At 33.1% G+C, this 23817-nt stretch overlaps 1 protein-coding gene across 2 annotated transcripts in view; it reads right to left on the minus strand.

Moving 5' to 3' along the window:
- NOVA1 (NOVA alternative splicing regulator 1) overlaps nt 1–23817 on the minus strand; it is a 150672-nt gene that overhangs the window by 20097 nt on the left and 106758 nt on the right. For both annotated transcript variants that reach the window (XM_049897560.1, XM_049897559.1), the window contains exons 3-4: nt 11345–11511; nt 3028–3099 (exon numbers count right to left, since the gene is read on the minus strand). In XM_049897560.1, coding sequence (XP_049753517.1) covers nt 3028–3099; nt 11345–11425 — 153 coding nt within the window. In that variant the 5' untranslated portion in view covers nt 11426–11511. The remainder of the gene's footprint in view (nt 1–3027; nt 3100–11344; nt 11512–23817) is intronic.

The raw sequence follows: 23817 nt of genomic DNA on the forward strand, positions 1-23817 counted from the left end.
ACAACAATAGAAAGCTAATACGGGGGTTGAAAAGAGAGGAGAATGTGTGGGATAGTCATCTAGAGACTAAGAGATTGTCTGACAGAATTAAGGGTTTATTTGGGAATTATTCAGTTTTAGTTGTGTTTTCCTGCGACCATAGCAAGGGTGCTATGTATATCTGTTTTCATTTTTTGAATACATTTTGAAAAATGTCTATTTTACATTTTTTAGCAAATTAAAACATTTCTATAAAACACTTAATTCTGAAATCATTCTTTTTTTTTCCTCCTTGAAATCTGAGAAGAATCCTAACAGAGCTAACAACTAGCAAACTAAAGTTAAGGCTGGAACTTATTTTTAGCACCAGTGACTGATTAAAATATTTTGGTGAATTAATGAAGTAACTGAATAATTTAGAATCAGTAACATCGAACTGACTGCACCCAAATGATTGGTCTTTTTGAAAGTATAAACACATTGCTTTAAAAAACCTAATTCTTTTCACTATATTTTATTATTTGCTGAGTATTTAAAATTCCATGTGTTAAAAAAAAAAACAAACTTGCACTGTGCAATATGCAACCTATGCAAAAAAAAAAAAAAAAACTATATATATACACACACCTATGAGCCCTTCTAATTTTTCTTTCTAAATAGGGAAACAACAGCAAACAAGTTTATTAATTAGATAAGTAACTTAGTATTCCTGGGAGAGAAGAAAATAATTGCAAAGTAGTTGAAACAATCTGAAAGGGCATACAGGGACTTTTACTATAGAAATATTTTAAGTTGAAAAAGAAACATAACTAATATTAGAATATTTCTTTAAACATAAAATCTAATTTTAACAAGCTGTTTCCTATATTATTTTCCTTAAAGAATAAAGTTTCTCTTTCACGATCACCTGAAACATAGTTCAGGAAAAAATAAATAATACTTAACATTTAACTATACAGTGCTTAGAATCGAACCCATTTTTCTATCTTGGTTACACTTATAGAGACATGTCAATAGAGTGTTTTTTTTTTTTTTTTTATCAAACAACTGTGAGCTGGGTAATCTAAAGTCTAAATAAACAACAAAGACCAAATTACCTTCTGTTTATACCACATGACTAAAATCTATTTGGAAATACTACAGGGAATAAAATAAAAACCAACTATTAATAACATTAAAGATTGATGACAATTACAACTCCTTCAATGAATTAATGGTTTTGTTTTGTTCTTCTCTTAAACTGTGCTTCATATTATCCAGGAGATATCACACTTGCTTGTACAAGAGCAGAAGAAAACAGATTATAAATACATTTAACAAATATAACTGAGTTACTTAGTACAGTGGATAAAATGTAAAACCACAAAAGACTTATTATTTCAAATTAGCAAAATATTAGATTCGGCAGAGGTGAGTATAGTAACATATCTAGGGGGTGACGTGACAGTGAAGTATCAATAGACTTAAATGAATAATTAGCCTTTTTAAGAAACCACTTTATAAACTTCTTGTGTTCATATAAAATAAATCAAAGAAAATACAAGTCTAACTTCAAAGACAAAATTATTCAGATGTTTTTTCTTATTAAGCCCAGGATTTTTCACTCTGTACTTTGAGAAAGGTCATTAGTTTTGTTTTTACTGTTGTTGCTCTTGTTTGTTTTGTCTGGAAAGGAAGCAATGATGAGGTACAAGAGAAACTTTAAAATACGTAAAATCAGTTGTTTTTCGAATACCATGTAACTAAAGTTCAAATGAGAGACAGTTTGTATATGTAGGGTGAAAATGTCTATTTACTTTTTAAGTTCGTGAATACGTAACAGAAACTTGATTCCCAGTTTATGTTGTAACATTTCCTTCAAAGGGAAGTGCTGGGTTTCATCACGAGATACGTGTACTTCATTAAACAATTTGTTGGGGATAAAATGTGAATGTTATAAAGTTTTTCTGTTTCAGGAAATGGCACTACATAAAATGAAAATGAATTTCTCATATAAAATAACATCACAAGTGTTAGTTTTGCTTTGTTATTACAAGTTTTTTCCTGTGTTGCAAAAATATCAGGATCAGTGAGCAAAATAACTCTGATAACCTTAGGGTATATGTAAAAACCACAGAGTTCAATGTTAATAATTTATTTGTCAACTATATGAAAACTATAGTAAAAATTAAGTTTTTGCTTAACATTTAAATAATCCCTATAAGGCTTTGTAGTGGTAAAGTAGAAATATTAAATAACATTTCTCATCTAAATGAAGTTCAATTCAGACAAAATAAAAATGTGTTTAATCATTTTAATAAATATATTATTCAACATTTGTTAAAGTACAGTATGGCTCTGAATTATATAAAATATTTTAGATAATCTCCTTAAATACCCAAAATAATTAACTATATTTTTGAAGAATGACCTACAAATATTTGGTTCCAAAACAAGCATCATAAAACTAATAAAATATAGTTTTAATTGCAAAGTTTGCCACATTGGCAAAAAATGCTATAGTTAAGTTCTAGGAAAATATCATCTTCTGAATGAAATTATCACAAGTACCAATTTTCAATTACTTTTGGAATGCTAGAGATATTTTTCATGAATAATTTAACATGTTACATAGTAAGACAGGTTTCAAATGAAAAAAATAAAATTGCATCCACTTTTAAAGATATACCTTTGCTCAGTAAGTCATATATATGCTTATTTTTTTTTTTTTTTTAACATATATTATAGCCTTAACTTATGTCCCAAGAATCCTAGGAAGATACAACAAAGGAAATAAAAATACCAGCTCACAAAGTAGTCATATTTCTAAGGGAAAATCCAAAATACTAATCATAGTCTACCATCTGAATATGCTCTGTTATTTAAAATTAAAAATGCATATAACTTTTTAGGAATAATTTATATTTTCTCCTTAGGTTATTTGGAAACTGATCATGGTGCATATATGTGAATGAACGAATAAATCCTTAACCCACCATTATCTTTTTCTCCAGTTTGCAGGCAATCACCCGTGAAAAGTATGGTGTAGATGACAGGATGATACTGTACCTGATTAGCTCTGGAGGTGGTCATGGGATCAGATGGAGAGGACTTGGTGGTAGTTGGGGAAGATGGCAATGTCTGGGAACAAAGCAGTTCAGGAGCAAATCAACCTTTATAAGCCTTAAACTGATTATTTAAATAAAACAAAATAAAACAAAATGTAATATAACGAGAACAAAATCCTATGAACAAATTTTTCTCCTACTCATTCAAATTTAATGGAATTTAAGATCAGTTAAGTAACTAATGCACGTAAATATGCATGCATAAGCATGTAAAAATAAATTCATGACTTGAAATCATGATGGTGACTGATAAAAATTCACATGAGTATTAAAGATATCCTGACCATATTCATGAATAGTAGTCTCTTTTCTTTTCCCTCCCGTTTTCTTTGGGGAAAGAGATGTCAAAACAAAATTTCAAGAAATTCAATGAGTAAAACTGAAAGAGTCATCTTCCTATAAATGAATACAGTCTGGGATCTGAAGAAGTGGTGAAATGAAGTTTACTTTGGCATAAAAGTATCCACCTACTTAATATGCTGAACATCACCAACAAGTTGATTCCACATGAATTTAGGGGTCCATACTTAAAAGCAATTAAATTTGCAGTTCTGAGTTCTTAATATCACATTATCTTCTAAAATATTAATTTTAATAAATTTAGAGCCCGTCTGAAAATGTAAACATTAACTTCATATTAATAAACATGTAACTAATAGCATCTGAAAATTACCATATTTTTTACCATTTATGCAAAACACTAAAATTTTAATCTAGAAGAAGGGTATAATATTTTGTAGCATGATCAGCCTGTGTTTGAAAATAAGCACAAAAATATTAGGAATCATATTTATTGTTTACTTCATTTCTAAGCACATACACAACTACATAAAATGTTGTATGAGACCATAACATACTTGAAACCATATCTGTTGAAAATTCACGAAGATATGTGAATTCTGAAGTCTCACAGAGTAACATTAAAGTGTAATACATTAGGTTTTTTTTTTTTTTTTTTCCCCTTTAAAAAAGGATCAAATCGTTTTCACTCGTTCACTCGGCCAAACAGTAATGCTTAAGTAGCACCCCCAATAGATGATGTTTCTTAATAGGTGAAAAGGGGTAGGTTTTTCTAGTATAGACACAATTATAAATGGACACTGTGTTTTCTATTAATATATGTATCAATCAAAATTACTCAAATATGAGCAAAAGCATAACTTTAAAGGTTCAGCAGTGTCATGAAAAGTAGACAGAATTATTTAATAAAGTTTTTGCATTTAAAATTTCAAAATTTCTTCTAGTTTAAATAGAATGAAGCAGTTAAAAGAGTAAAAGAGAATAATAAATGCACGGCCCACCAGTAACAAAACAAGATTGGTTCTAACATCAAATCCTGTTTTAAGTAGTCCACCCCTGAAGTGATTCCTGATTCTTAAGTTAAAACCTAAGAGCCTTTAAAGTAAACCAGACTTAATGCTGAGCTGTACCATAATTTTTGTTAAATTGTGTCCCCCTAAAAGGAGGGGTTATAGTCAGAAAGAACAGCTCATGTAAGAAAAAAATGTTTTGAATCATTTATTTTTGTTCTTAGCAATGAATTCCAAGATCATTTCTTCAGAGATTCTTCCATTTTAAGTCATTAAAAATTGCTCCTAATATTTTCTTTTCCATGCAAATATTATTCTGTGATATATGCTAATGACCTGATACTACCATATGTCCTATGAATTAGATAGTAATGGTTTGATTTTTCTACCTCTTGTTACAATTGTTATTGCAAGTATTCCTGGGAGTAGTTAACATATATTTAAAAATCTGTACTAATCTCAGGATTAATGCTGACTAAATAAAACTGCTGTCAACTAAATAGTTGTGAAATAAAATAAACCTAGAGCTATTTCTCCTAATACAAGCTAAAATCCAAGTTAATGATTTGTATCACTACATTCACTATTTACATCAGGGTAAGACCTACCTGAAGTATTACAGATTCACTATGACATCTACTTTAATAACTTTGAAACAGTAGATCCTTTGGAATATGATAATTTTGGTGGACCAGAGAATATTACTATAAACAAACTTTATAATAAATACAGCTTGCTTGCAAGTTGGTCTATAATAATAGACTGTCAAGAACCTCTGATATTTACAGGTATAGTGAAAACAGCACAGAACAATAAACTTCAACTGTGATTCTGAATCTATCACTAGCTAACCAAGTAACATTACTCAAGTAATCACTCTTCCAAACCTGTTTCAAGTTCTGCTAAATAAGTCTGTAAACAACTCCATAAAAAATAATGGATACAACAGTTAAAATGTAATTGTCACCTCTAGTTTTCCATTCCTGAAAACTATCCTCCCCTTCTTCTGACATCCACCTGGGATGACTTGGCCCCAGTATAAATTCATGTTGTCCAACAGGTCTTTCTTATTCCATCGTTTATTTTCCTATAATTGCTTTTACACACCTTTCCCCTTCTCTTTAACCATTCTATCTCATATTTTATATTCCTTTAAACTAAGTCTTTATTACTTCAATAAAATTATGGTTTTTCAAAATAAGCTTCTTATTCAGTTTTATCTTTATCTTTCCATCACTCCTACATCATCTTGTTCTCTCAGTAACATCATCTATATTTGCCACCTACAAATTACTCTGCTTTTTCAAGTTCTTTCTTATTCTTTATTATAAGCTACACCCTCAAGGGCTACGTTAGCCTCTCTTGGCCGTTCTTACCCAACATTTATTTTTTCTCCCTTTTTTTTTTTTTTGTATATGCATGATTTCAAAGCAGCAGTTTCCATACTGTTACCATGTTTTTTTTTTTTTTTTTCTTTTTACCTAGTCTCTTTATTTTTAGGAAAGATAATTTTTCTTTCACAATATGACTGAAACTGACTTGTAAAGTCTTCAATAATTCTCTTTAAAAAGTCTTCAAAAACTCCCTTTATTCTTATTTTCTCTGTAGTATTTGAGCCTTTTTAGTATTCTTCCTTATCCTTTCTCTTGTTATTTTCTCATAGGGTATAATATGGATTTCCCTTTTATCTTTAGGATTACTAAACAGCATTTACTACATGAGTCAGAATCAACTCGACGGCAACAGGTTTGGTTTTTTTTAGGTATTGTTCTACTCAGCTGATACTCACAATAGCCCTATGAAATAGATTACTATTATTATCCCATGCTATAAGAAATTGAAGAACAGAGAAGTAAAATAACTAGCTGATAAAAAGCCAGGATTTGAGCCCTACAGTACTGCTCCAGATCCTATGCACTTAACCACTATACCACAGTGCCTCTGACTTACTGTTTCGGATAACAAACTGCTTCTCTGTCTCATTTGTTTGCTTCTTTTTTGCTCTTCCACTCTGCAGATATGTAAAATTATCATCTATACTGTAATCAGGGTCTTTATTTTCAGTTTTAGATTCTCACCTATGTTTTAAGAAAAAAAATACTACTTAAAAACTTATTCAACTTGTCTAAAACAAACAAAATGCCTATCCCAAATGGTGAATAAAATTCCCTAGTTCTAGGCTTTACTGTTCTGCTAGACTCAAAACCACATAGTCGTTTTTAATTCTTTCCTCTCCATTTTGGAACTAGAGCAAATTAGTCTAAAAGCCTTATAGATTTTAATCTAAAATACATTTTAATTCATGCATGTCTCTCAATTTTCATCACCAGAGATTAGGTGTTCATCATCTTGTTCTTAAAATACTACCTAGTCTCTTAATTTCACGTTTACCCCAGACATTCTATTTCAAATAAGGCTTCCCTCTTGACTTATTCAAATCACTAAAAAAAGAAATCTACTGAATTTTGTTTTACCAGAATCCTTCAGACTTAGAGGCCATATAACCTAGTTTTAAGATCAATTACCAGTTACATTAATGTGCATAAATTGTTCAATTTCTCCAAGCATCAGCTTCCACAAGTATAACAGGGAATCTGTACCTTCCTCATAGGGCTTTTGTGAGGATAAAATGTGATAATACACATAAAGCGATTAGCACAATAACCAACACAGAGTAAATAGGCAGTCTCTCTCCTTCTCTGTGTAGACACACTAACACATACATATACACACACACACACACACATACACACTATGCTTAATCTTCATTATACTGCCTCTTATTCTACTGCTATTACCTTTACTTTTCCTCTACTACTAGTACTCTTACTCCTACAATCATTATTATTACTGCTACCTTCATTCTTGACCATAAAACTTTTTTTTCCTGCCTGACAAAGGTTAACATCCCCTTGAATTAGTAAGTGTTACACAGAAGCAGCTTTGGAAAATAATGGCCTACCAAAATGATCTTAAGCAGGTGGATTATGATGGAACCCTAAATCTAAAGGTCTGCACAGTAGATCACTCAGTTAATTGCCATAGTTTTCTTCTTTTCCTAGTATATACCCTAAGTGTCTATGTACATTTTGTACAGAAGTGAAAAAAATACAGAGGCACCTCCCCCCTTCCTTTTATTTTTTTCCTTTCACCATCATCCAGAGAAATTAAAAGGGCTCTTTTGACAAATATTACACACTCTATAGGCTGTGCCTCAGCCAGACATTCAAGATTCTTTATTATGTGGTACCACCCAACCCATCTACATTGAGTTCCTCTAACCTCAACCAGGAATATTCCACTTTTGCCAAAATAGTCTTCTTACTGTTAAACAAATATGATATCTTTATCCCCAAGTCCATATTGCTTCACTTGTCTGAAATAAACTTTTTGCTTTCTTCTCTTCTAATTTAGGCAATTCCTAGTCATCCTTCAAGGTTCAGTTCAAGTTTCTGCCTATTTTACAAGACCGTTATCTGTTACTTTAGTCTGTATTTCTTTCACACTACTCTTACTTAATTCCTACAGTACATTGTTATACTGTTGTTTTGGTATATAAATATAGTTTTATGTTTTTATAAACTATTTTAAGCACTTAGGGTCTCTCACAAACTAGTCTTAGAGAACAAGGGCTAAAATTTTTAATTCACTCCATGTAATTCACTAAGAAAGCATTTAATAAATTCATGATTGAATAAATGAGTGAATGAATGAATTAACAAGTGGACTGGCTATTATGCCAATTTTCATGACTAAAGTGAAATTCTTTGAGTTAAATGATTTTTTTTTTATATCTTAAGTCTTTTTTTTTTTTTTTTAAATACATGAGGATTTTTTAAATGCCTGCAGCTATCTCTTTCCTAATGTAGTATTTCTTAAAAACATGCTTGGGAACTAACAAGTGAATAGTTAACATCATCTGATAGTTGAAGGTTATCGTGCTAGATTTTACCATTCCACTATTTTGAAAGACTTTTGAGATCAGAATGAACTATTTTTATTTAAGAAACTATACTTATTTAAGAACCCATCCATCAGTAAGAGTAGGTTTCATTTGGGTATGACATTTAGGTTCATGCAATTTATTCAGTTACCAATTTTATCTAGATAACACAATTCAGAATACAATGTTTTATTAGAAGTCCACTGGTGTAAAATTATAACTTTCAAAGCAAGTCTTATTTGTTCAGAACTAAATTTGACTTATTTTAAGTCTAAATTACACATAAATTATACTTTTTTTTAAACAAGCAAAACTTTAAAATATTGATCATAAACAGCAATGGACAAATGTAATAACTAAAAGAACACATAATTTAATTTTCAACAGGAAAATTAACTTCTATGCAGAAGTTATTTTTCTTGGCTCTAGCATTTTTTAAAACTGTAATTTTATTCTTTGAACTATCTTACCCAGAAGAAAATTGCTAATGAAAGATTTTAAAGAAATTTTAGTTTTAAAATAACTTCAGAACTGAAGTCAAAAGCAAATATGTAACATTATGTCATTAGTTAGGGAAAGACTAACATATAATAATAACAATAAATCTTATTATTATCCTACTTACTAAAATCTAAAACATTACATAAGCATCATATGACCTGCTTTTCATAATTATTTTATAGTGAAAGATCGGCATTATTTCTTCAGAAGTAAAATCTCTGTATTTTAAATTTATATACTTGGCCTATTATTTAGAGAATGATTCAGCAAAAAATACTACATTGCTAAAGTAGGATTCCTAGAAAGTTAGAGAATACCAATCGTAGAGGACACACACAAAAAAAGTTTATCTAAAATATCTTAGAATTATGTTTGGCCTCTTCTCCAGATTTTTCAAGTGATTTTTTTCAGTTTCTACAATTACAAAGCAAGTATGTAAGTTATATATTTCCCTGTTAGGTTTAGTGTACTATTTTTGATAAATTCATTTGAATGTACACTATTTCATATACATTACTGATTACATGAAAATATTAAATAACCAACAATAATTTCCTTTTAATCCCATGAAGTTCTATAAGGCTTATGAATGAATACAAACACAACAGTGAATTAAGCACTGTTATTTTTTTTTTTTAACACTTATCATGATCTTAAATAACATTATTTCCACTAGGCAAATAAAGATAAACCAAATAAAACATTTTAAATTGCAGTCTGCATAAAACTATACTAGCACCGGATATATGGCAGCCTATAAATCTCATATCGCCATAGAGAAAACTGAAACTTTGGCAATAATTCATGTGCCATTATTTAATTTTAGTAGCTATTTGTTATTATAAAAATAATGAAAGTTCATTGATGTCATTGTCTTGAACATATTGGCAGTGATGTCATACTACTCAAACTATATATATTTTTAAATCAAGACACTCACCTATATTCCTAAATATTCAAACTTTCTCAAGGAGGTTAAAAAAGAAAAGGGAGTACTAGGCTGGATTATGGCAGAGTCAATGAACCCTATACATCACTGCTGATTCTGTAGGTTCAGATGACTTTAACCTAGAAGTCTCCAACTGAACTCCTAGTTCTGGAATCTGAACCAAGTTATGGTATCACTTTCAACGCCTCAGTCTTTAAACTATTGTTTGTACGATATTTTATATCATTCTTGCCACACCTAACACAGATAAAATGAACATTTCAAAACTATAAACAGCTGTGAAGAGCAAAAAATCAACTAATATTTAGTTCTTTAAAATATTTATATTCTCCACATATAAATTAAAAGGGATACTTTCTCAAAAACTTATGAGGGTTATATAAATTGAATAATTTTGACACTGACAAAGAGTATGAGAGGGATAATTTTACATGGAACAATAGCTACATACTCATGGCATAAACATTAAGGATTTGTTAAAATAGTAATTAATAAAAGAGACTATTAGCCTAAAATTTGAAACTACATTGCCTAATTATTAGTTTCTGTATTTACATTTCATTAGTCAGCATTCATGTTTATCTATATAATGGTAAAACTATAATAGGTTCATAACAATGTTTAGTTTAAAAATTTGTTTTCAATTCAGAAACATGAAATTAATAAGACTTTAACCTATATTTCAAATTTATTACAATAAACATTTTATAAATTAGTCTGGGGATTAATGAAAAATACATTTCTTTTGACGGCAAAGACTTAATAATGGTCACAAATTAAGAGACTAATTGTAATAGGCCAAAGGTAGAAAGAATAATTATGAATATAAAGCATCAAACAATTTGATAATTTAAGAGTTTATGGGTAAGAATCCAACTTATTTTACATTAAATAATTTCATTTTTCTCTAGATCATGTCAGCCATTACTCAATCTTAAAAGTTCATATTGTTTTTATCAAGTAAAATTTTTTGTTATAGAAAATCCCACACATTAAAAATTGGCCCTTTACGACATATATGCAAATACTACACAAGTTACACAGAACATAACAGCTGATTTATAACAAAAAGACTGTTTGCTACATACAAAGATTTACTTATACATATTTGCTGATGAACAAAAAATGTTAAACAAGACAATTAAATTAACAAAACGCAAGTTTATATTCATAATACTATACTGAAGGCTACAAATACCACTAAAAAGGGGCAGTAGAAATTGAGGATGTTGTTTCATCTAAATTTTTATACTTTATTTAGAAACTGGTAAAATTTTAAATAGATTAAATCCCTATAAATTTAAAAAGTCACACAACTGCTCCTCAATTAACACTAATAAACAAATATTTCAGTCAATTAATAAATCAATTAGGAGGAGACCTTGGTAGTATTTTAATAGCTAAATAAACAACTCTGGTATGTTTTAGGTATACTTAGGAAAAAAAAAAGAAAAAAAAAAAACAACTTTATATACTAAGTTCTTAAGGTTTCTTTTACAAAGAATTCATACTAAGCTGTGGATATTTCTCTTTGCTTTCCCAACTAAACACTCACTTGTTTGATGCGATCTGGATTAACGGTGGTCTGGGGTTGTAGAATGCTGACTGGTTCTGTCTTAGCCACATTTTGGGGCATTTCTCGAATTTTTTCTGCAATGAAGCCATGAACTGCATTCAGTGCTTCAACTGTTCCCTGGATCAAGCACACTCGCTCAGTAGTACCTGTGGATAAAAGATTAATTTTCAGAAAACATGACTTCCTATTTTGTATTTAAAAAAATTTTTTAAAAAGCTACAAAAAGAATGATATAATTATGCCAATAAAACAATGGCAAATTAAGAACTCTAATTAGAATTATTTAATTGAAACAAAAACAATTAATGTAGACATGCCTCTTTTTATCATTCTTTTTATTCATTCTTCCCTAATCATTTCAGTCTCAAAGGAAGCCTTTGGACTCCAACAGAGCCAGAGATCCTGAGGTAGCGTCTCACTCATTCATTCATATAACAAATGCTTACCGAGCACAAGGCTAGATGAACCCCTGAAATAATCTTTAAACTGTTATTGCAAAATACAAGCTGTAGACTTAAAACCAAACAACCATTTAGCTTTATTATTAAAATATGTCTGCCTTGAGCATTATGTTCTTTTAAGAACTACTGATATGGGGTCAAAGTGACAATGGCAACTTGAAAGATTAGATAGGAATCTTAGGGGCCAGTGAGTTTATATTAATTGCGGAGGAAGAACTCAAAAAAGGAAGGTGAGAATGGTTGTACAACTCGAAGAATGTAATCAATGTGACTTAATTGTACACGTAGAAACTGTTGAATTGGTGTATGTTTTGCTGGGTATATTTTCAGCAACAACAAAATAATTAAAAAAAAAAGACTTAGGGTTAGAAACTGGTAAAATGCAAATGAAGATCTATGGACTCATCTTTCAAAGAGCTCATTCTTTAGGTAGAAAAGCAGACACTGAGCCAGTTAATTATGATATTGTATGATATGAAAAATAATAGAGACATGTACATGGATGGTTTAAAGGATCTACAGTGAAAAGAGTGTTTAAATCTGTGCAGAGGGGTCTTAAAAAATTTACATAGTAAATAAATTTCTGAGTATCTACCACCTTCAATTCACTTACCCCGTTCTTCCTGTAATCATAGCAACAATCACTCCTGACATTCTCTATTTGTTTGTACTTTACTTTTCCCCTACAAAGTAAGCTTTAAGAGGGCAGAGAATTAGTCTGCTTTGTGCCCTGCTGTATACTCAAAGCCTAGAACAGTACCTGGCACATAGTAACCAAAAAACCAAACCCGTTGCCATTGAGTCGATTCTGACTCATAGCAACCCTGTAGGACAGAGTAGAACTGCCCCATAGAGTTTCCAGGGAGGGTCTGGTGGATCTGAACTGCCGAACTTTTGGTTAGCAGCCATAGCACCTAACCACTACACCGCCAGCGTTTCCTGACACATAAAAAAAAAAAAAAAAGTAGGTGCAAAAAAGAAGTATTTGTTGGATATATGAATCAGTACTGTATTTATTATTGATATAGTTTTAAAAAGAAGACAGACTATCAAGGTTAAAAAGAAAATTAAAAGTAGCTTATGAAATTGCAAATTCATGAAAAAAGACATTATTAGCAATACTTATTTCACACGTAGTAAATAAAATATGGACATACGATGTGAGACATGACTAAAATGAAATTGGATGGGTTTAATAGGCAGGTCCTGTAACCTATATTATACTCACAAACACAACTTAATGTAATAAGAATAAATGATTAGTTTTCCAGATTATTCTGAGCCCCAGTGCAGCAGCCTGGTATTAAACTGCAATTTTTTTTCTCAGCATCCCAACACAACACACAAATTCACTTCTCAGAAATAAGTATTTCTTTACTAAATAGTTATCAAAAAAAATCAAATGAATGATATTTTAAAATTTATAAAATACTTGGTTTCAAACTAATGTGAACACTTTCACGGACCTAGAATGTTTCCTTTTGGAGCTATAGTTTCAAAATTACAAGCCACTCCAGAATTAAGTTTCTAAAATTTCTTGAAACCACATTCAAAATATCATAGAGAGTTTACAGTGCTTTAAAGATTATCACATGAATCATTTTTTCTAATAGTTTTAAAATAAGAATGTGAGATTATTATTCTGAATTCTAGAAAAAGATCACAGGAATCAGGAGGAGAAATAAAAGGGTAAAATTACACGGGCACAATCTAAATTTTCATGTCATAAACAATAAAAAATTCAAGTCTATGAAAAAAAGTTTCCTAAGTTTTACAAAATATTTCAATAGAGAGTAAGTATAGCCTTTATTTCTAAGGACGGGTAAAACCTAAAAAGCATAATGTTCATTTGAGGGCCTAGTTTCTCCCTGGTTTCTCTTAATCAGCCTTTCACCTCCTTATTTATCTTGATGTATCTCTACAGTTCTTGAGTAACGTGATCTAGTTCATAGGAATGCTCTAGGGAGTCTTTACACAGTTGTATTAATTGCCCAATAAATGACTAAAATAGGATGGTGACTGATCAATGTAGCTAATGCAACGTGTTCTCTTTTAAGTCAGCAGACAAAACAAAACAAATCAGATTACATTTCTGCTTTTGGAGACAACTACAGAGTGCTCTTTTGAGGGTGTCAAGCCAAGAAAGGAAATCAGTCAAACCCAAATAGGATTTTTTTATTTTTTTTTAAATCAGACATGGCATTGAGTGAATAAAGAGATTCTAGTTTAATATAATACATATCATGTCAGACAACACAGTAACCCCAATGCTCTTCATATTGTACAGACTCGCAGATAGTAAATGGAAATCACTGAGCCATAAAGAAATATGATTGTTTAAAACAAATTTCACATAGCATGTATGAGACAATTTGGACAGAGTTCACAGGTTTACAGCTGCAATACATATTCTTTGAGGATTAAATTACTTCACTTGCATTAGAAATACTACCAAAACGGAAAAAAAGAAAGAAGGAAAAAAGGAGATTGTATATGACCACTGGGGATTCCTGTAATCCTCAGAAGAGATGCTGTCATATTCTTCTACTGAACTCTAATGGTCTTTTCACTTAGATAACACAAAACCATAATTTTTAGGAGGGAGTCACAAAAAGGGAAAGACTGTCAGATATACGACCAAACTGTGTAACAAAAATGAGTCTATAAATCATAGAAGTTACTGTTTTTGTCATTTTAAAGGCTTTCAGGCTCCATTAGTGTCTAAACTAAACTGCCAGTTATTTATCATTTCATTTGTTTAAGAGTAGCATTTACTTCTTTTTGCAGTAGAATTGCAACAGAAGCTGAAAATCTGTTACAATAAAAGTAGAGCTCACATTTTATATAATATGAAGATCCAGATGCATAATATATCATTAATTTAAAATTGCACTTTTAAGGGAGAAATTACAAAAATTCTAACAAGCAGGGTCAATGTCAAATACAGGCAGTGAAATTTGAAATGACATGAAGTTTTGGTGTCACATGCAATAGCAAATGTTAAAGTCCTAAGTTTTTAAAAATATAGTTATTAAATGAATAAAATAGTAATGTTTTGATAAACATTTAATAAAAATACATTCACCCTATGATACTGCCTGTGTAATCCTGGATAAGTCACTTAAACTATGCCTGCTCTTATGGAAGGCAGCATTCTATCGCTAGAGCCATACTCTCTTACCCACCATGTCCATTGTTCCAGCAGTTATCAGAGATTTCTTGTATCATCATTTTTCCTTTTCTATTGGATCATTTCCACCAGCAGACAAACAGGTTGTTATACCTTGGTTTTTTTTTAAAGAGCATCACTTTACGACAGAATTTAAAAAATTACCCTTTTGCAATTCTAATGAAATAATCGAGCGGCAATGATCAATAATAGATAAAACCATTAGATAAAAGGTTAATGGAAAATTTTCAATGGATGCATCAGGTTGTCACCACCCGACTTCATTGATCAGTGTTAGCATCTCTAAGAGAAGGAAAACCAAACATTACATGCCTCTAGATGTGATGCAATATAAAACACGCCACACCAACTCTGAAGTATGTATTCAAAAATAACCGCGTCTAAATCTAATCAAGCCTTTAGCACTACATTACAGTTTACGGATAATTCTGAAAACAGAGGAATAAATTAAACGACACCATGAGGAAGCAAAGTGAGAAATCCAGCATGTAAGACAGTCTACAGGACAGTTGATGCAGCTCCCTCAATGAAAAATGTACAGTTCTCTAGACTAAGAGAGACTTGAGACATAATGATCAAACACAAATTGAAATATGATTCACTCCAGATTTAAACAAACAACTTTTAAAAAACATAACTGGGGCAATCTGATAAGGACTGGATAGTGGATAGCATCAAAGAATTACTGTTGATTTTAACAGGTGTGATTATGGCATCAGATAATGTAAGGAAGTGTCTTTTCTTTTTTGAGATACATACTGAAGTATGTATGGGTAAAGTGTCTGGGATTTTGCTTCAAAATATTTCTGTAACAATAGCAAAAAAGGACTAAATGAAAAATGAATGGCAAAATCCTGATACTGTTGGTCTGTATCAGTGGTATAAAGGGGTTCATTGTACTATTCTACTTTTATGCACGTTTGAAATTTTCACAATGAAAAAATTAAAAGCTCCCCTTGAACTCATACTTCCCTCTAGTTACAGCTCAATTTCCTTGTCTCTCCTTATTGTAAAATTCCTTAAATGAGCTATACTCTCTATTTCCTCACTATTCATTCCGTTTTTCTTGAATCTATTTCAACACAGCTTTTGTCTCTCCACACCACTGAAACCACTCATCACAGCAATGGGGCAAATCCATTGATTTATTCTCAGTCCTCATGTTTGACCCACCAGCGGCATTAGGCACAGATGACCACCGTCTTCTTAGAACACTTTACTTGGCTTCCAGGATACACACTGTCATGAACTGAATTACGTCCTCCCAAAATTGTGTATATCAACTTGGTTAGGTCATGTGTGGTTGTCCTCCATTTCGTGATTGTCATTTTATGTTGAGAGGATGAGGGTGGGACTGTAATACCACCCTTACTCACCTCACCTCCCCGACCCAAGGAAAAGGGAGTTTCCCTGGGGTGTGACTTGCATCACCTTTTATCAAGAGATAAAAGGAAACGGAAGCAAGCAGAGAGTTGGGGACCTCACACCACCAAGAAGGCAGCACTAGGAGCAGAGTGCCTTTTGGGCCCCGGGGTCCCTGTACTAGAGAAGCTCCTTGACCATGGAAGATTGAGGACAAGGACCTTCCTCCAGAGCCAAGAGAAAAGAGAAAGCCTTCCTCTGGAGCAGACACCCTGAATTTGGATTTGTAACTTACTGGACTGTGAGAAAATAAATTTCTCTTTGTTAAAGCGATCCACATGTAGTATTTCTGTTATGGCAGCACTAGATGACTAAGACACACACATTACTGGTTTTTATTCAATTCCTTCATGCATTTACTCAATAAACATTTACTGAATCCCTACTAAATGTTAAGTACTATACTAGAAGTTGTAGATACAGTAGTGACCAAACGCTACCATCCCACTCTCCTAGAAATCTTATTCTAGTTCATATAGACAGACACTATTAAAAAAAAAAAAAAAATCCTGAAATATATAGAGAGAATACTAAAAGGAAATAAGTGCTATGGAGGAAACCAAGGGACAATGCCAGGTTGAGCAAAGGCAAAAAGAAAGAAAAGCATGAAAGGAATTTGACTGTCAAGTTCACTGCTGTATTTCCAGTGACTACAATAGTGCCTAAAAAAAAAACCCAAACTCACTGCGATCGATTCGATTCTGACTCATAGCGACCCTGCAGGACAGAGTAGATCTGTCCCATAGGATTTCCAAGGAGCAGCTGGTGGATTCGAACTGCTGACCTTTTGGTTAGCAGCTGAGCTCTTAACCCACTGTGCCACCAGGGTTTCTAGTACACAGCAAATACTCAAGTATTTTTTGAAGAATCAAATAACTCTTGAGTCTAAATATTCTTATCTGTAAAATGAAAACATTTAAGTAATAGATTTCCAAGACCTTTTCATCTATAAAAATGTCTATAAAACAGTAAGCCTCTGGGTTCACAATATCAGTCAATGTATGTGAAAATGCGATATGTTTTGGGATATAATTAAAAAAAAAACTACAAGTTATAAATTACTATTATATGGATTAAAAGCATACTCTTAAGGAGGGCTTGGAACCCTGGTGGCACACTGGTTAAGAGCTTGGCTACAAACCAAAAGGTCGGCAGTTCAAATCCACCAGCTGCTCCTTGGAAACACTATGGAGCAGGTCTACTCTCTACGTTCTACTCTCATAGTTCTGCTATGAGTCAGAATCGACTCGACGGCAACAACTTTGGTTTTGGTTTTAAGGAGAGCTTTGGGAAAGGTGGAAACCCTGGTGGCAGAGTGGTTAAGTGCTACGGCTGCTGACCAAAAAGGTCAGCAGTTTGAATCTGCCAAGCACTCCTTGGAAGCTATATGGGGCAGTTCTACTCTATCCTATAGGGTTGCTATGAGTCAGAATTCGATGGCAACGGGTTTGGTTTCTTTTTTGGGGGGGAAAGATGATAGAAGAAATAAGTACCATTTTTTTCTTTCCAGGGTAGAAAAAAAATTAGATCAACTCTGAAAATATAATTTCCCTAAGGGAATACAGCTAGGGAAAAAAAGGAATAATTTTTGCTGTGGTTTGAAACAGTCTAAAACTTTTTGATACCTGAGACCTATTTTAGTAGTCAAGTTACGATGAGGCTATTCTAAAATGATGGGTAAAATCAACCCACCAAGGGTATATACTAATAATTTGATACACATATTTCCAACTGCCAAATATAATGAAAATTAGTTAACATTTAGTTTGAATGTAAGATGTGTTCATACTCCTATTGATAATATAACTCTATCTTCTGATAAGCTATATAATTCTTTAGGGTATCTAAAACAGGGCATTTCATTGGATGAGTGACAAGGAAACCACTCAAAATAAAAATTAACACCAAATATCTAATATTAATAATTCTATGACAACCTATAGAAATGTTTTTGACCTCAAAAAGAACTAGGAAAAAATGCCAAATAACTTTACAAAAGGCAAAAACTGAAATTTAAACAAAACATGACAATTTTTACTAACTGCTACTGATAGTATTAAGAAATTACTACAGGAAAACCTGTGAAAGCTGGAACTTGTATATAAAAGGGAAATGTGTCAGAAAAGGAAACTCAAATATTTTCCACTAATAGAGGGAGAAAGCAAAGTGTTAAGACTGCACCCTGTCTGTCAAAGGCAGAAAACGTGAGAGACCCGGAAACAAGGCAGTCCCACCAAGTTCCAGATCTCAGAGGTTTCACTGAAAATTCTGGATAAGAAATTTTCTGAGTGGGTAAGGGTTTATTTGTTTCAACACAACATTTAATTTCTACCATTTCAATAACTATCTCCCAACTTATTATACATTTTCATATACACTGAGTATTTCCTTGATACTTGGGGTTAAAAATATTGCTCTACAATACCCTGCTCAAAAAAGACTGGGTTAAAGAAGACATTAAGGATGGAATAAAGAAATTCAGAGAATGCAACAAGACTGAAAACACTTCCTATCAAAACCTCTGGGACACAGCGAAGGCAGTGCTCAGAGGTCAATTTAGATCGATAAATGCACACACACATAAAGAAGAAAAAGCCAAAATCAGAGAACTGTTCCTACAACTAGAAAAAATAGAAAGAGAGCAACAAAAGAATCCGTGAGGCAACAGAAGAAAGCAAATAATAAAAATTAGAGCAGAATTAAATGAATTAGAGAACAGAAAAACAATTCAAAGAATTAACAAAGCCAAAAGCTGGTTCACTGAAAAAATTAACAAAATTGATAAACCATTGGCCAGGTTGACTAAAGAAATACAAGAAAGGAAACAAATAACCCGAATAAGAAATGAGATGGGCCATATCACAACAGACCCAACTGAAATTAAAAGAACCATATCAGATTACTACAAAAAATTGTACTCTAACAAATTTGAAAACCTAGAAGAAACGGATGAATTCCTAGAAACACACTACCTACCTAAACTAACACAATCAGAAGTAGAACAACTAAATAGACCCATAACAAAAAAAGAGATTGAAAAGGTAATAAAAAAAAAACTCCCAACAAAAAAAAAGCCCTGGCCCAGACGGCTTCACTGCAGAGTTCTACCAAACTTTCAGAGAAGAGTTAACACCACTACTCCTAAAGGTACTTCAAAGCATAGAAAAGATGGAATGCTACCCAACTCATTCTATGAAGCCAGCATATCCCTGATACCAAAACCAGGTAAAGGCACCACAAAAAAAGAGAAAATTACAGACCTATATCCCTCATGAACATAGATGCAAAAATCCTCAACAAAATTCTAGCCAACAGAATTCAACAACATGTCAAAAAAATAATCCACCATGGCCAAGTGGGATCTGTACCAGGTATGCAAGATTGGCACAATATTAGAAAAACAATTAATGTAATCCACCACATAAATAAAACAAAAGAAAAAAAACCCACGATCTTATCAATTGATGCAGAAAAGGCATTTGTCAAAGTTCAACACCCATTCATGATAAAAACTCTCAGCAAAATAGGAATAGAAGGAAAATTCCTCAACGTAATAAAGGGCATTTATGCAAAGCCAACAGCCAACATCATCCTAAATGGAGAGAACCTGAAAGCATTTCCCTTGAGAACAGGAACCAGACAAGGATGCCCTTTATCACTGTTCTTATTCAACATTGTGTTAGAGGTCCTAGCCAGAGCAATTAGGCTAGACGAAGAAATAAAGGGCATCTGGATTGGCAAGGAAGAAGTAAAATTATCTCTATCTGCGGACGACATGATCTTTTTTTTTTTTTCCATATAAAATCCACATTTTATTTCTTAGTTTTTTAATTTATTTTTTTATTAACTTTTATTGAGCTTCAAGTGAACGTTTACAAATCAAGTCAGACTGTCACATATAAGTTTATATATACCTTACTCCGTACTCCCACTTGCTCTCGCCCTAATGAGTCAGCCCTTCCAGTCTCTCCTTTTGTGACAAGTTTGCCAGCTTCCAACTCTATCCTCCCATCCCTCCTCCAGACAGGAGATGCCAACACAGTCTCAAGTGTCCACCTGATATAATTAGCTCACTCTTCATCAGCATCTCTCTCCTACCCATTGTCCAGTCCCTTTCATGTCTGATGACTTGTCCTCGGGAATGGTTCCTGTCCTGGGCCAACAGAAGGTTTGGGGACCATGACTGCCGGGATTCCTCTAGTCTCAGTCAGACCATTAAGTATGGTCTTTTTATGAGAATTTGGGGTCTGCATCCCACTGATCTCCTGCTCCCTCAGGGGTTCTCTGTTGTGCTCCCTGTCAGGGCAGTCATCGATTGTGGCCGGGCACCAACTAGTTCTTCTGGTCTCAGGATGATGTAGGGCTCTGGTTCATGTGGCCCTTTCTGTCTCTTGAGCTCTTAGTTGTCGTGTGACCTTGGTGTTCTTCATTCTCCTTTGCTCCAGGTGGGTTGAGACCAATTAATGCATCTTAGTTGGCCGCTTGTTAGCATTTAAGACCCCAGATGCCACATTTCAAAGTGGGATGCAGAATGTTTTCATAATAGAATTATTTTGCCAATTGACTTAGAAGTCCCCTTAAACCATGGTCCCCAAACCCTGCCATTGCTCCGCTGACCTTTGAAGCATTCAGTTTATCCCAGAAACTTCTTCGCTTTTGGTCCAGTCGAGCTGACCTTCCATGTACTGAGTATCGTCCTTCCCTTCACCTAAAGCAGTTCTTAGCTACTAATTAATCAGTAACCACAAAAGTATGTGTTCTTCTCAGTTTATACTATTTCTCAAGATCTTATAATAGTGGTCTTATACAATATTTGTCCTTTTGCCTCTGACTAATTTCGCTCAGCATAATGCCTTCCAGGTTCCTCCATGTTATGAAATGTTTCAGAGATTCGTCACTGTTCTTTATCGATGAGTAGTATTCCATTGTGTGAATATACCACAATTTATTTAACCATTCATCCGTTGATGGACACCTTGGTTGCTTCAGACTTTTTGCTATTGTAAACAGAGCTGCAATAAACATGGGTGTGCATATATCTGTTTGTGTGAAGGCTCTTATTTCTCTAGGGTATATTCCGAGGAGTGGGATTTCTGGGTTGTATGGTAGTTCTATTTCTGTTTAAGATAACGCCAGACAGATTTCCAAAGTGGTTGTACCATTTCACATTCCCACCAGCAGTGTATAAGAGTTCCAATCTCTCCGTAGCTTCTCCAACATTTATTATTTTGTGTTTTTTGGATTAATGCCAGCGTTGTTGGAGTGAGATGAAATCTCATTGTAGTTTTAATTTGCATTTCTCTAATGGCTAATGATCGAGAGCATTTTCTCATGTATCTCTTGGCTGCCTGAATATCTTCTTTAGTGAAATGTGTGTTCATATCCTTTGCCCACTTCTTGATTGGGTTGTTTGTCTTTTTGTGGTTGAGTTTTGACAGAATCATATAGATTTTAGAGATCAGGCGCTGGTCGGAGATGTCATAGCTGAAAATTCTTTCCCAGTCTGTAGGCGGTCTTTTTACTCTTTTGGTGAAGTCTTTAGATGAGCATAGGTGTTTGATTTTTAGGAGCTCCCAGTTATCTGGTTTCTCTTCGTCAGTTTTGGTAATGTTTTGTATTTTGTTTATGCCTTGTATTAGGGCTCCTAACATTGTCCCTATTTTTTCTTCCATGATCTTTATCATTTTAGACTTTACGTTTAGGTCTTTGATCTGCTTGGAGTTAGTTTTTGTGCATGGTGTGAGGTATGGGTCCTGTTTCATTTTTTTGCAAGTGGCTATCCAGTTATGCCAGCACCATTTTTTAAAAAGACTATCTTTTCCCCAATTAACTGACACTGGGCCTTTGTCAAATATCAGCTGCTCATATGTGGATGGATTTATATCTGGGTTCTCAATTCTGTTCCACTGGTCTATGTGTCTGTTGTTGTACCACTACCAGGCTGTTTTGATTACTGTGGCTGTATAATAGCTTCTGAAATCAGGTAGAGTGAGGCCTCCCACTTTCTTCTTCTTTTTCAGTAATGCTTTGCTTATCCGAGGCTTCTTTCCCTTCCATATGAAGTTGGTGATTTGTTTCTCTATCACCTTAAAAAATGACATTGGAATTTGGATCGGAAGTGCATTGTATGTATAGATGGCTTTTGGTAGAATAGACATTTTTACTATGTTAAGTCTTCCTATCCATGAGCAAGGTATGTTTTTCCACTTAAGTATGTCCTTTTTAATTTCTTGTAGTAGAGCTTTGTAGTTTTCTTTGTATAGGTCTTTTACATCCTTGGTAAAATTTATTCCTAAGTATTTTATCTTCTTGGGGGCTACTGTGAATGGTATTTATTTGGTTATTTCCTCTTCGATGTTCTTTTTGTTGATGTAAAGGAATCCAAGTGATTTTTGTATGTTTATTTTATAACCTGAGACTCTGCCAAACTCTTCTATTAGTTTCAGTAGTTTTCTGGAGGATTCCTTAGGGTTTTCTGTGTATAAGATCATGTCATCTGCAGATAAGAGATAATTTTACTTCCTCTTTGCCAATCTGGATGCTCTTTATTTCTTTGTCTAGCCTAATCGCTCTGGCTAGGACCTCTAGCACAATGTTGAATAAGAGCGGTGATAAAGGGCATCCTTGTCTGGTTCCCGTTCTCAAGGGAAATGCTTTCAGGCTCTCTCCATTTAGAGTGATGTTGGCTGTTGGCTTTGCATAAAAAGATGCCCTTTATTATGTTGAGGAATTTTCCTTCAATTCCTATTTTGGTGAGAGTTTTTATCATAAATGGGTGTTGGACTTTGTCAAATGCCTTCTCTGCATCAATTGATAAGATCATGTGGTTTTTGTCTTTTGTTTTACTTATATGGTGGATTACATTAATGGTTTTTCTAATATTAAACCAGCCTTGCACACCTGGTATAAATCCCACTTGGTCGCGGTGAATTATTTTTTTGATATGTTGTTGAATTCTATTGGCTAGAATTTTGTTGAGGATTTTTGCATCTATGTTCATGAGGGATATAGGTCTGTAATTCTCTTTTTTCGTGGTGTCTTTACCTGGTTTTGGTATCAGGGAGATGGTGGCTTCATAGAATGTGTTGGGTAGTATTCCGTGCAGACGACATGATCTTAGACACAGAAAACCCTAAGGAATCCTCCAGAAAACTACTGAAACTAATAGAAGTGTTCAGCAGAGTTTTAGGTTAAAAGATAAACATACAAAAATCAGTTCGATTCCTCTGCATCAACAAAAAGAACATCGAAGAGGAAATCACGAAATCGATACTATTCGCAGTAGCCCCCAAGAGGATAAAATACTCAGGAATAAATCTTACCAAAGATGTAAAAGACCTATACAAAGAAAACTACAAGGTACTACACTGCAAGAAACT

The sequence above is a fragment of the Elephas maximus genome, chromosome 10 (genome assembly GCF_024166365.1).
Source record: "Elephas maximus indicus isolate mEleMax1 chromosome 10, mEleMax1 primary haplotype, whole genome shotgun sequence".
NCBI lineage: Eukaryota > Metazoa > Chordata > Mammalia > Proboscidea > Elephantidae > Elephas > Elephas maximus.